Source organism: Bison bison, unplaced genomic scaffold, assembly GCF_000754665.1.
Source record: "Bison bison bison isolate TAMUID 2011002044 unplaced genomic scaffold, Bison_UMD1.0 scf7180017864485, whole genome shotgun sequence".
Classification (NCBI taxonomy): domain Eukaryota; kingdom Metazoa; phylum Chordata; class Mammalia; order Artiodactyla; family Bovidae; genus Bison; species Bison bison.
Genome location: NW_011495045.1, coordinates 1,695,887 through 1,709,667, shown reverse-complemented (window position 1 = coordinate 1,709,667; position 13,781 = coordinate 1,695,887). Strand labels below are relative to the sequence as shown.

Genomic DNA, 13,781 nt, shown 5'->3' with positions numbered 1-13,781 from the left:
CAAGCAACCTAGATGTCCATCAGCAGATGAATGGATAAGAAAGCTGTGGTACATATACACAATGGAGTATTACTCAGCCATTAAAAAGAATACATTTGAATCAGTTCTAATGAGGTGGATGAAACTGGAGCCTATTATACAGAGTGAAGTAAGCCAGAAAGAAAAACACCAATACAGTATACTAACGCATATATATGGAATTTAGAAAGATGGTAACAATAACCCTGTGTACGAGACAGCAAAAGAGACACTGATGTATAGAACAGTCTTATGGACTCTGTGGGAGAGGGAGAGGGTGGGAAGATTTGGGAGAATGGCATTGAAATGTGTATTATATCATGTATGAAACGAGATGCCAGTCCAGGTTCGATGCATGATACTGGATGCTTGGGGCTGGTGCACTGGGATGACCCAGAGGGATGGTATGGGGAGGGAGGAGGGAGGAGGGTTCAGGATGGGGAACACAGGTATACCTGTGGTGGATTCATTTTGATATTTGGCAAAACTAATACAATTATGTAAAGTTTAAAAATAAAATTAAAAAAAAAAGACAGTTCATCAATAATGAACTGTCAACAGTTAAGAATTTTCAACAGTTATTGTGATCCACACAGTCAGGGGTTTAGCATAGTCAATGAAGCAGAAGTAGTTTTTCTGGCATTCGCTTGTTTTCTCTGTAATCCAACAAATGTTGGCAATTTGATCTCTGGTTCCTCTGCCTATTCTTCCCTGGCTTCCTGTGGCTCAGACGGTAAAGAATCACCTCCAATACAGGAGACCTGAGTTTGTTCCCTGGGTTGGGAAGATTCTCTGGAGGAAGGCATGGCAACCCACTCTAGTATTCTTGCCTGGAGAATCCCTATGGACAGAGGAGCCTGGCAGGCTGCAGTTCACAGGGTCGAAAAGAGTCTGACACGACTGAGGAACTAACTAAGCACATGATTGCCTATTCTAAACCCATTTTGTACATCTGAAAGTTCTTGGTTCATGTACTGTTGAAGCCTAGCTTGAAGGATTTTGAGCATTACCTCACTAGCATGTGAAATGAGTGCAATTGTGTGGTAGTTTGAACATTCTTTGGTATTGCCTTTCTTTGGGATTGGATTGAAAACTGACCTTTTCTGGTCCTGTGACCACTGCTAAGTTTTCCAAATTTGCTGGCTTAATGAGTGCAGCACTTTAACAGCATCATCTTTTAGGATTTGCAATAACTCAGCTGGAATTCCATCACCTCCACTAGCTTTGTTTGTAGCAATGCTTCCTAAGGGCCACTTGACTTCACACTCCAGAATGTCTGGCTCTAAATCAATGACCACACCATCGTGGTTATCCAGGTCATTAAGACCTTTTTTGTGTAGTTCTGTGTATTCTTGCCACCTCTCCTTAATCTCTTTTGCTTTTCTTTGGCCCTTACTGTTTCTGTCCTTATTATGCCCATCTTCGCAGAACAAGTTCCCTTGATATTTCCAGTTTTTTTCAAGAGATCTCTAGTCTTTTCCATTCTATTGCTTTGCTCTATTTCTTTGCATTGTGCATTTAAGAAGGCCTTTTTATCTCTCCTTGCTTTTTTCTGGAACTCTGCATTCAGTTGGGTATATCTTTCCCTTTCCCCCTTGCCTTTCACCTTTCTTCTTTTTATAGCTATTTTTAAAGCCTCCTCAGACAACCACTTTGCCTTCTTGCATTTCTTTTTTTGTGGGGATGATTTTTGTCACTGACTCTTATACATTGTTAGGAACCTCTGTCCATAGTTCTTTAGGCACTCTGTCTATCAGATCTAATCCCTTGAATCTGTTCGTCACCTGCAGTGTATAATTATAAAGGATTTGATTTATTCTTATCTGAATGGCCTAGTGGTTTTCCCTACTTTCTTCAATTTAAGTCTGAATTTGGCAATAAGGAGTTCGTGATCTGAGTCACAGTCAGCTCCTGGTCTTGTTTTTGCTGACTGTATAGAGCTTCTCCATCTTCAGCTGCAAAGAATATAATCAATTCGATTTTGGTATTGACCATTTGGTGACATCCATGTGTAGAGTCATCTCTTCTGTTGTTGGAAGAGGGTGTTTGCTATGACCAGTGTTCTCTTGGCAAAACTCTGCTTGCTTTTGCCCTGCTTCACTTTGTACTCCAAGATTGAACTTGCCTGTTATTCTGGGTATCTCTTGACTTCCTACTTTTGCATTCCAATCCCTAATGATGAAAAGGACATTTTGTTGGCTGTTAGTTCTAGAAGGCCTTGCAGGTCTTCAGAGAACAGTTCAACTTCAACTTCTTCAGGATCAGTGGCTGGGGCATAGACTTGGATTGCTGTGATTTTGAATGGTTTGCTTGAGGAACAAACTGTTATCATTCTGTTATTTTTGAGGTTGCACCCAAGTACTGCATTTTGCACTCTGCTATTCACTTTGAGGAGTACTCCATTTCTTCTAAGGGATTCTTGTCCACAGTAGTATATAGAATGGTCATCTGAATTAAATTTGCCCATTCCTGTCCATTTTAGTTCACTGATTCCTAAGATGCTGATACTCACTCTTGTCATCTCCTGCTTGACCATGTCCAATTTACCTTGATTTACCAGCCTAACATTCCAGTTTCCTATGCAGTATTGTTCTTTTGGACTTTACTTTCACCACAGACACGTTCATAGCTGAGTGTCATTCCTGCTTTGCCTGGTCACTTCAGTCTTTCTGGAGTTACTAGTACTTGCCCTCTGCTCTTCCCCAGTAGCATACTGGACATCTTCCAACCTGGATGGCATATCTTCAGTGTCCTATCTTTTTGCCTTTTCATACTGCTCATGCGCTTCTCATGGCAAGAATACTTGGATGGTTTGTCATTCAAACCTCCAGTAGACCACATTTTGTCAGAACGCTTCAGTATAACCCATCTGTCTTGGTGGCCCTGCAAGTCATGGTTCATAGCTTTATTAACTCATGCAAGCCCCTTTGCCATGATAAGGCTGTGATCCGTGAAGGTATGGTAATGTCTAGAATTCCTTGATCCATGCTTTTTGACTTGATGAAACTATTTCATTAGAAAGCCTTAAGCATTTGGTGGGCATTCTCCCTACAACCTTCCTAGCACCAATTATATCCTTTCCCCAGCTCCAAATCTCCCTCTATCACTCTGCCTTAAGGATGAGACTTGGAAACGTTGGTACTAGTGAGCCCATGTGGCTGCAGAACTAAGAGGCATTCTTCCATCAACTTAGCAGAAAAAAAGCTGAGATTTTGTTGTATTCTTATTTTTATTTCTCAGTTTTCCCCAAACCCCAATAAATAGATAGTACTTTTGTTGTCAGAGAAAATGTTACTTTTAAAATTGTAGGCAGCTCTGTGTGTGAACGTTATTAATAGGTACCATTTATTGAGCATCAACCTTTTTACCTGCTTTATGTGTATTTTCGCAGCAATTTTTTAGATAATCATATAAGGCTGGATCTATTACTATCCTTGTTTTTATAAAAACAACAACAACAACAAAAACTAGCATTCAGAGAGTTTAAACGACTGTTCTAATTTGTATTCTGTAATTGTGTATTCAGGGTGAACCAAAAGGGAATTTCCTACCTAGATTTGCAACACTATTCACTGGGCAATTAATATAGTGAAAACTGAAATGAACAATTGTGTGAGCTCCTGGTAACTCCCTTCTCAGAGTTTTCCATCTCTTGTTTACTAATAAAGGCCTGTCTGTTGAAAGAGAAGATACCTCTGAGAAAAACCTATCTAAAATCTACAGAGATGATTTTAAATGGCTTACTGCAGGCATAAGTGACTTTAGGTATCAAAAATTCAGAAATTCAAGCAAGTATGTGATCTGTACTTCTCTTGGCTGGATGAAGTAAGTGTCAGTGAAGAGAAAAAACAAACAAACAAAACCAAGCTTTCTGCTGGAGATTTGGCCAAGAGATCGGAGAAAACAGGAGACAATGAAAGATTTCAAAAGATCATTGCTATCTATCTAGCTGCTACTAATAGTAGCAGTTTTTAAATAAAAAACCAAACTGATCGGCCTCTCTAGCTGAAAGGCTGGGCAGGAGGTTGTCAGGTTTACCAGATATCAAGGATGACAACAGCTGTTTGGAGCTGGCTGAGCCCATAAAACAACCCATTGAGAATTACTTTTACTTTACTATACAATATTTACTAAGCACTAAATTTATAGTTCCACAGAAACTGCCTGTATGGTTTCCAAGGCAACCTCAATGCCTTATAAATTTCTCAGTATAAAACCTCAGTATAAAAATTTCTCCATCATATGCCTCCTTATGCCATAACTCAGGGCTGAAACATGCCTGGGTGTTGATGTCCACAGTGGCCATTCGAAGTTCTGAACACAACTCCTACTCTCTGTCTATCCTTTGCTCTGGCTATCTTATCTAGTCTCAGAATTTTGGCAATCATCTTTAAGCAGATGACTGCCAAATCTACTTCTCCATCCCTGTGTCAAGAATTCCCAATCCCACATTTTTCACTTTTGCTCAGTATCTCCACATGGATAAATTGCAAGTAGCTCAAACTCTAAGTCTAAAACTGAACTCTGGATCTTTTTTAAAAGCCTTATGATTCCCCCATAATCAAAAAGACTACTCTACTTTAAGATACTTCTCGTGACACCTTGCATCATCTTTGGCCTCTTTCTTCTTAACTCCAATATTTAATGAGTTACCAAGTCCAACCGTTATCTTTGGACTCCCATCCTTCTTCCTATCCCCACTTCCACCACTTAGTTCTGATCCTCCTTCCCCTTTAGTCTGCATCCGCATTCCGATCCAACAGGGCCTCTTGCCACCACCCTCCCTCTACTTTTTCTTACCAACTGCTGCCAGAATCATCATCCCAAGGTTCAATTTCAACTTTATCATTGTCATCCTTAAAACCTGCATTGACTACTCATTGCTTGCATAGTAGAGTCCAGATTTTTCAGCATGGCAGTCATCATCAGGGTTCAGCCTTCTTTACTCTATGTTCCATGTCCTACCTCAGGGGTTTTTCAACCTTTACAATTATTGTCCCCCAAGGGGTCTTTTAAAGTTTTCTTTTTTCTTAATCTTCCCTCTCATGACATTTTAATGCTATAGCCCATACTGTCTGTTTATGAACTGGGTGTGTCTCTATACTTTACATTTTAAAAGTAAGATGTTTCTGCCCTCTAAGAACCAATTATTGCTCCACTAGGACAATATTGTTCCTATTTAGAATGCATACTCTAACCAAAATACATCATTTTCCAATCTCTGAATATGCCCCTGTTTTTTCTAGCTTCCAAATTTTTACTCACTTTGGCCATTAGCCAAAAGAGTTGAGGGACTATGAGAAAATTCCTAGAATCTACTTCTGGTATTCGGTGCCCTGCTCCCCTAGCCTGGAATAGTCACACATCTCCCCCACTACCCTCCATTTCTTCTTACTGAAATATGACCCTTCATGTTGTAACCCAAATACCATTTCCTCCCCCTGAAGCACTCAGTTGGAACTGACTTCTTCCTTCTGTGCTGTAATAGGACTTACTTTATACATCTATTATGTTCTTCTTTGTTATGGAGTCATTTTTCCATTTGTGTTATCTCCTTCACTGTATTATAAACTTCCTAAAGACAAGGATTATCTTCTTCACAGTGTATATTGTTGTTCAGTTGCTCAGTCATGTACAACTCATTGCAACCCCATGGACTGCAGCAGCACGCCAGGCTTCCCTACCCTTCTCTATCTCCCGGAGTCTGCTCAAACTCACATCCATTGTTGACGATGCCATCCAACCATCTCATCCTCTGTAGTCCCCTTCTTCTCCTGCCCAGCTGGAATTCTATCACCTTCACTAGCTTTGTTCATTAGTAATGCTTCCTAAGGCCCACTTGACTTCATACTCCAGGATGTCTGGCTCTAGGTCAGTGACGACACCATCGTTGCTGTCCAGGTCATTAAGACCTTTTTTGTATAGTTATTCTATATATTCTTGCCACCTCTTCTTAATTTCTTCTGCTTCTGTTAGGTCCTTGCATTTTCTGTTTTTTATTCTGCCCATCTTTGCATGAAATGTTCCCTTGGTATCTCTAATTTTCTTGAAGAGATCGCTATTTTTCCCATTCTATTGTTTTCTTCCATTTCATTCCTCTTAAGCATTGTTTACTTAAGAAGGCCTTTTTCTCTCATCTTGTTATTCTTTGGAACTCTACATTCAGATGGGTATATCTTTCCTTTTCTCCTTTGCCTTTTGCTTCTCTTCTCAGCTATTTGTAAGGCCTCCTAAGAGAAACATTTTGCCTTGTTGCATTTTTTTTCCCCTTGGGGATGGTTTTGATCACAGCCTCTGTCCATAGTTCTTCAGGTACTCTATCAGATCTAATCCCTTGAATCTATTTGTCACTTCCACTGTATAATCATAAGGGATTTAAGTCATATGTGAATGATAGTTTTCCCTACTTTCAATTTAAGTAAAAATGAAATTCAAGTTGACTGCAAATTCAAAATAAGAATCTCCTTATTGCAAAATTCACAGTGTATGGTGCTTCCTTATAGTAGGTGGAAATCAATTAATTGCTACACCAGGAACAAACAGCCTGTGCCCACATTTTAAAAGTCCTATAATTATGCTGAATAAATGAACACACTAAAGAGGAGAAAATATGGACATCATGAAGGAGACACATTCCTAAACCATCATTAATGCAGAGATTACTTATAAAGGAGTTCTGTGAGTTGTACATTAGTGAGCTGAATTAGTTCCTGCTTCACAGAAGTAACAGATAGACACCCACGAAAATTTATTTAAATGGTGACTTGCCTAGACATATCTTAAATAAGGTGAGGCCAAAACATAAATAACCATTTCTGACATGTTTTTGTTACAGATACAAAATCTTTATTATGGTTTTTGCCATGAAAAGGGATGATGCACATGGAAGCAAATTTAAATGTTAGTAACCATCACCACGACATAAGAACCGACCAAATTAAGGCTTTGGGGCAGTAAAGTTGATCTCATGAAGTTACTGTGTGCAAAGTGAAGCCAAAGAAACAAACTGTTTTCTGAAACAGATTTGATAATTTTAAAAGTGTATATTTTTGAACATATTTAGAAATTTCCATCAGATCTTGGAATAATGCTTTCTAGGGAAAGGTATTTCTGTGGTTTCATAGGATTACATTTTACTTTAGTCAGAGGATTAAGATGTTTTAAAGTGGCACTTTTATTACTTCCCTGAAACTTTTTATTAAGAAGTTTATCAAATCTTATAGAAAACTACAAACAGGTGCTTTTTAACCATCCTTTCGGTATGTCCTCTCCTGAAATACCATAAACAGTTTTGATTTTTCCAAAGTCTGAGAATGACTTTGTGAAACAATGAGTTGCAGGTATCTGAGAGGTGGGAGACTCGGCAAACCCTTGTGGGCTGAACCCAGAAGGGTTCTTCTGGGTCTTTCTAAAAGGAATAACCCTTCTGCCAGTTCTAAAGCTCCTAAGTGAAGTGAAGTCGCTCAGTCGCGCCCGACTCTTTGCCACCCACAATTCTATTTCCTATGGGCTCTTTATTAGAAACGAGAATTAGTCGTGAAACTCTCTTTTTCACGCCTACTAGTCAAGTTCAAGTTTTGTGGGCAAACAACAACAGCCAAAATAAATACGCTGGAGCCAACACTCAAGCCTCCACCCCACTTCGGGGCTAAATTATGTGTAGGCTTGTTAGTTAAACAAGTTTGATACCAGGTGGAGGAGGGAAAGGGAGGAGCGCGGAACCGCCCGCCCCTTCGGGATGGGATTGGTTCCCTCTCTCCCTCAGCGGTTCATTTTGCATCTCGGTTGGATACGCTGAGAGAAATGTGTCATTAAGGTGTCATCAAAATTAGTCCTGTAGGTGTGGGCTGCTCCCTAGGTTTTAGATTTTCAAAGGGACGGGCTTCATTGGCTCTGGAATCAAGTACCTGAAACTGGTCTTCGGTAGCTTGAGAAATGTCATTGTAACAGGAGGCGCCAAGGAGCTTAAGGGTAATGCACACACAGTAGAGAAAATGACGAAAGTTCCTCAGGGGTTTGATTGCAGTTTCCTAAACGATGAAGAAGCCAGGAAGATCCTTCAGGTGCTGGAAAGAAATGAGGAGCTCCAGAGAGCAGAGAAGGAGAGGATCAGGTACCGAGCTAACTCTTTGTTCCCCCGGGTCTGGTGCACAGTTGAGGGGGGCGTCCGTGGCGTCCACCGAGCCCGGCGGGCGCGGAGCTTTCGCCGGGCACCTGTCTGAAGCTGGGGGACGTGCAGTCTCCGCCTGGGGCGCGCGGCGCGGCAGGGGGAAATCTGAAGAACCTGGGAGGCCTGGCGAGTGCTCTTTCTAGACGCCGCCTCCCGGGCATGCTGGTCGGCGAGCTCCGCTCCCGCCCGGGGGGCGCGCCCCTGCCCTCGGCGCTCGGCCCGGCGCCTCGGCGCGCTTCTCTCCGCGTGGGTCCCGCTCGGCTGCCCCGCCCCTCGACCGCGACACGTGGGCGGCAGTCGCTGCTTGCGGTCCGTCCGAGGGGGGTGGCAGGTCGGTCAGGTGTCCTCCAAGCCGCCGCGTGGCGTGGGCAGGGCGGACCCGTGAGACTGGGCGGGGAGCGAGGTCTTGGCCGGCGCGGACCCACGTGCTTGTAGAGTCCTCCGGGTCGTCCACTCTCGCCGCACACACTCTTGGAGAAACTTCCCCTCTCCACCCACCGGGGCAGTCAGCGAGGCCCAGGAGAGCTGGCACCTCACTGAAGGTCAAGTGTTTCCCGCCTCAAGAGCTGGATGGAGTTCGAGAAACTAGCCAAAGGGTGTGGAGTGAACTTAGCTGGAACTGGGGACGCTTGGGGTCGCTAGAATGGTTTGATCCCCTCGTGTGTGGTGCTTGGGGAAGATGAGTTGCTGCAGACCGTCACCCTTCACCTTATTGTGCGGTGTTACAGGTGAGGGATTAGTTACCAGGGAATGAAATCCGGAGATAGTTGCCTGAGGTAAAGTAACCAATTTTTTCTGCTGGGGAAGTGTGGGATAAGTCCTGGAATCAATTAAAGACTTTCTCATCTGTCTTGGATTAAACCCACCCAAGGCCTTCTCCAGTGGACTATGGAAGAAAATTCAAAGTATCAGTCTCGGACCAAAAAGTGTGGCATTGATTGGAATTTAGAAAGCCGTTTTGTTTGTGAACAACTTGGTGGTGGTCTAAGTTCTGTGTTGCCACTTTCTTCCAGGCATCACACTTACCCACCCACCAACACCCCAGCAAAAAAAACCTCCAAAGATACTCTTCACATAGGGAAACCTTTGCTGGTTTTTTAGAAGCAATTAGAATACACTGGGCCCAAAGCCCTGTCTTCACCAGATATGGCTAAGCCCACCCCCAGACCCCAGAAATGACTCCTGTGGGGAGAAACGAACATTTGAAGTTTAAGGATGTGTATTTCATACCATCATAATCTGCCATTAGAAAAACAGGCTCTATCATTTCCTCAAACTGCAGAAGTGTGCCCTCCTGAGCCCAGTATATCCATACACACACACACACACACACACACACACACACACGCTTATACCCACATGTGGGCACATGCAGTGTATACAGGCACACCCAACCTTGGAAAGGAGAGCTTTAGAACTGCACACAGTTTTGTTTTGTTTTTTTAACACATACTCCAAAAGGACTAAGAAACTGGTTGCTCTTAGTGTGTGTTCTTGGAAGTGTTTGTTGTTTCTGGAGAGGACTGGACTTCTTAAGTGGACCCAGTATATTTGGGGGGAAAGTGAGGGTAGAATTAGGAAATAATGTGGAGGGTAGCTTCCATTGAAGATGTTATCAACATCCTGCTAACTGTTCATGAAGTATAGTTTTTAGAAATAGTAATGTCATTTATTTTAAAATTCAAGGAAATTTTGACTTTTTGTATTTGACCTGATGCTTGCCTTATTGTATTTTCTCTATAGCAGCCTATGGTGCCCATGGCAGCTGACTTTAGAGGGAAGTGGAATTACACTTGGGTGGCAAAGGCCCTTAGGCTAGGCCTTAGAAGGAAGCCTAAAACACACTTCATGGCACTCATATCCTAACTGGAACATCAGCAGAAAAAGCCATAATGCAAAGACAAAATCAATACTGTTAACTACTAAACAAAATTTGAAAAATAATAATAATAAATAATTAAATGACACCATTAAAACAGAAAAATAACTTAAGGAAAGCAGACACTTGAGCCCAATGCTCGAGGCAATTATTTCTAGTATTTTATTTTCCCCTGGTTGATTCCTGTGTCCCATTGTCAAATACCTATCATTGGATAGCGGTCTCCATGGGATTGCTCTGCTAATGAGCTCGCATGCATCAGTTTTAGTAGCGGATACTGGCATGCAGAAAAGCCCTGCAATGACATATCAACTTGGTTCTTCTACTCAATTTTTTATCATCACATTTTCCTAATCGAAAGTCAAGACACATGACATATAAATCAAGGGTATTATTGGGAGAAAGTACAACAGTCCCAAGAGATGCTCAGAGGCCTTTTTAACTATACTGAGGAACAGTCTCCAGATCTCTTGACCAGGACAAAAAGAGAAGGGGTTAAATGTTGAAGCTTGGAATGTTTGCTGGTTGAGACCTATCTATGATAGCATTGAGCTATCTACAAGACAACTAAGAAGTATCCTACAGTTAGAAATACAGGACTACAGTATCATGCAAGGCCAGAGGTATCCAGAGGTGGATCTTAATAGCATAGAACTAGCTGAGTTCACTGTGCAGGAGATTGTAGCCCCACCGACAGAAGTGAGCTTCCCCTGATCTTCCTTCATTGGTACCAGAACTCTCTGACTCCACCTTACTGGGGAAGTATTTGCATTAAATATTATAATGTTTCAAATATATGAAGAGTTTATTCAAATTTTTAAGAAAACATGAAGATTCAAGTTGTTAAATAGGCAAAACATAGAAATAAGTCATTTATACTACTGTTTGGAATATATCCAAACAGTAAACAAAACATATGGGAAAATGTTCATCCTAACAGCAATTTTAAAAGAAGAAAATTGAAGTAATCTCATGATACCGTGTTGCACCTTTAAAAATAACAGAAAAGACTTGGTGAAGTGAAATGGATACATTCTGCTTGTTGTTAGTGGCATTCGAAATTGAATACTATCGTTTTGGTGAACAATATGCCAATACCTATGAAGACATGACTTGCTGTTGACCTAGTCATCCAATTCTTGGATGTTTCTCATTAGTAGGAGATTGAGGTGGAGATGACCACACGAACATTTATTAAGTGCTTCCTTTTAGGTAATAATAGTTATTATTGTGATAATAATAATAATAGCTAACATTTATTGGTCTCTTACTATATACTAGGCACTGTATTAAACATGTTATACATATTTAATTAATCCTCTCAATAACCTCAGGTACACACTTAATTCCATTTCACAAAGCTGGAAACAACTTAAAACATAGCATATGTTATGTTATGTTAGAGGAAAAACAGCACATATACTCTCAGATATTGCAGTTTTACCTGTAAGCAAAAGAGTGGGAATTTTCAAATCTAAGTAAGAGTGCAGTCATTACAAAGGACAGTTGTGAAGACATCATTAGGTCCCATCCAGTGTGATATTTTAGTTCAATATTTCTGACTACCTTGGTTGTTTTGTATGCACCTCAAGCTTTTCATGGATGCAGTGGTGGAAAAAAATGTATGAGGCATTGTTCTATGAAAAAGCAGAACACAAAATACTGCTTATGTTATTATTTCATTTTCTTCTGGGCATCTGGGCACGTGCTTAGCAACTAGAAGAAAATAAGTAAAAATTTGTTGATCTCCTTTCTGTGACTCTCTAGGGCCTGCCATAGCTCTTGGCCTATGGGGAACATTCAGTAAATGTTTGCTGAAAGGTGTGGGCTTGCCCTGACAGCTGGGGGCTGGGCTCCACTGCCCTCAAGCCCAACACTGCCAAGATGGGAAGGCAGACCTGCGGGTAAGGATGCAAGAATCCTGGGCACATGCCACCTGGCTCTGGGAAGGCAGATGAGGGGAAGGGTGTAGGATTTCATGGCTTAAAGGAGAGGGAGGCCCTAGTCACAAGGTTCCTGTCTGTATAGCCCCTTGTAAATACTTGATGAAGGAATTAATGGTCTGCTCTGGCTGGAGTCAGAGGTTTCTGCAGTCCCTTGCTTTTCTTCCCATTTCTCAGTCTCTGTTTCACCTTCTTTTCATTGCCCAGTACCCTCTGCAGGATGGGATTTCTCCCTCCTGAACCCTGTCATGGACTACAACCACTCTGTTACACGTGTCCTCTTCAATCCTGTGAGTTTGGGATCTGAGCTACAGAAATTCTCTGAGATCCCATAATAGAAGTGAAAATTACAACTTAAATTCCAGTCTGTCAGTTATACTTCATTTTGGATTGTGGAAAGGTTTTTTTTCCTGGAAGTATTAACTTGGGTATGACTTTTTGGGCCTGGTACAGTCTGTGGTTCTAGCTGCAGTGAAGAGAAATGGCTGAGAGTTTAAATCACGATTGGCAAGTGAAAAATTTCCCCTTACTGCTCTCACACCTTGGAGAAAATATACATCTGTGTGTATACATACATAAATATACATATATATACACATAAATATGATACATAGAATAAAATGTGAAAAGCATCTTACACTTTACAAAAGTCTTTGGAAAACCCAACTACCTATCACCCTCACCACGCCCATCTCATAAGTGTGACTGAAAGTACTAAGAGATTATATCAAGTAGTCAGCACACTGAAGAGACAACAATAACCAAAATGTGTGTTTTTTTTCTATTGCAGAAAACTTACAAAGTATACGATGTTATAGCACCTGATGTAATTAAGTTTAAAAAATGGCATATCCAGATTTAGACTATCTTTGCCCAGTGGCAAGATTGCAGCCCAGGATGGTTTTCCCATGCTTAGCTGTTTCAGTTGATTTACACTAGTGTACCTGAGCTGTGGCTCAGTCTTGAGGAGGTCTGTATATATCAAAGTGGTGAAGTAATTGATAGCTGGTGGCAACTGTAGTGTCCTGCTGAGATTAAAAGCCAGATACACAGGTCTCCTGTCTCTCTTAGGCTTTCTGCCTGCTTTCTCCTCTCGCAGCAGGTAAAATCTGCCTCTGACAAGGACAGACTCAAGAAACATTGAATACCTATTTATGGGGCATCTGTTATGTGCCAGACACTGTGCTGACCTTGAGGATACAGCAAAGAAATTCTGCTGCAAATGGCTTCAGTCTATGAAAGTTTTTGGTTGGTGGTAAACCCTGTAAGATGAAGAGTTCATATATATGTAGCTTGCTCTCATGGAGCCCTGCATGGCTGAGGAAGGGACCATGAGAACTGCATGGAGGTCATAGGGATGCCCTATAGGCTGGAGTGTTCTGATAATGTAACAAAGAATGGGATCAACATCATGGATCTCTGAGGTGTCTGTACTTTTCAATAACATCCAGTTTAGTTAATTCCTTTAAATTGAGAGGAAAGCTTTCTCTCAAGCAAATTCTCCTGTCTAATTGCTCCTTAGATTGGTCTCTGTGGGCAATACATGTGGAACTACTATACTATTATAGTTCCACACCTAATCTGTAAAAATATTAAAAAAATAATTAAAAGCTCAGAATAACCAAACAAGGTGAGTTTACAGCTTATTGTACAAGTGAGTTTGTTTTAGTGACCTTAGGAATTATTGACCTTTCATAATTTTTACTTTTTGAGTTTTTTTTAAAAATATAGCCAAACTGAAAATATATTAAGTAGATCAAAAGTTAGATGT

The 13,781-nt window shown here is 41.2% G+C and overlaps 1 protein-coding gene across 1 annotated transcript in view; it reads left to right on the top strand.

Annotated features, from left to right (window-relative positions):
* Window positions 1-7,487: 7,487 nt before the first annotated feature.
* EXPH5 (exophilin 5) overlaps window positions 7,488-13,781 on the top strand; it is a 102,493-nt gene continuing 96,199 nt past the window's right edge. The window contains exon 1 of the mRNA XM_010862845.1: window positions 7,488-8,131. Within this exon, the coding sequence (XP_010861147.1) occupies window positions 8,013-8,131 (119 nt within the window). The 5' untranslated portion in view covers window positions 7,488-8,012. The remainder of the gene's footprint in view (window positions 8,132-13,781) is intronic.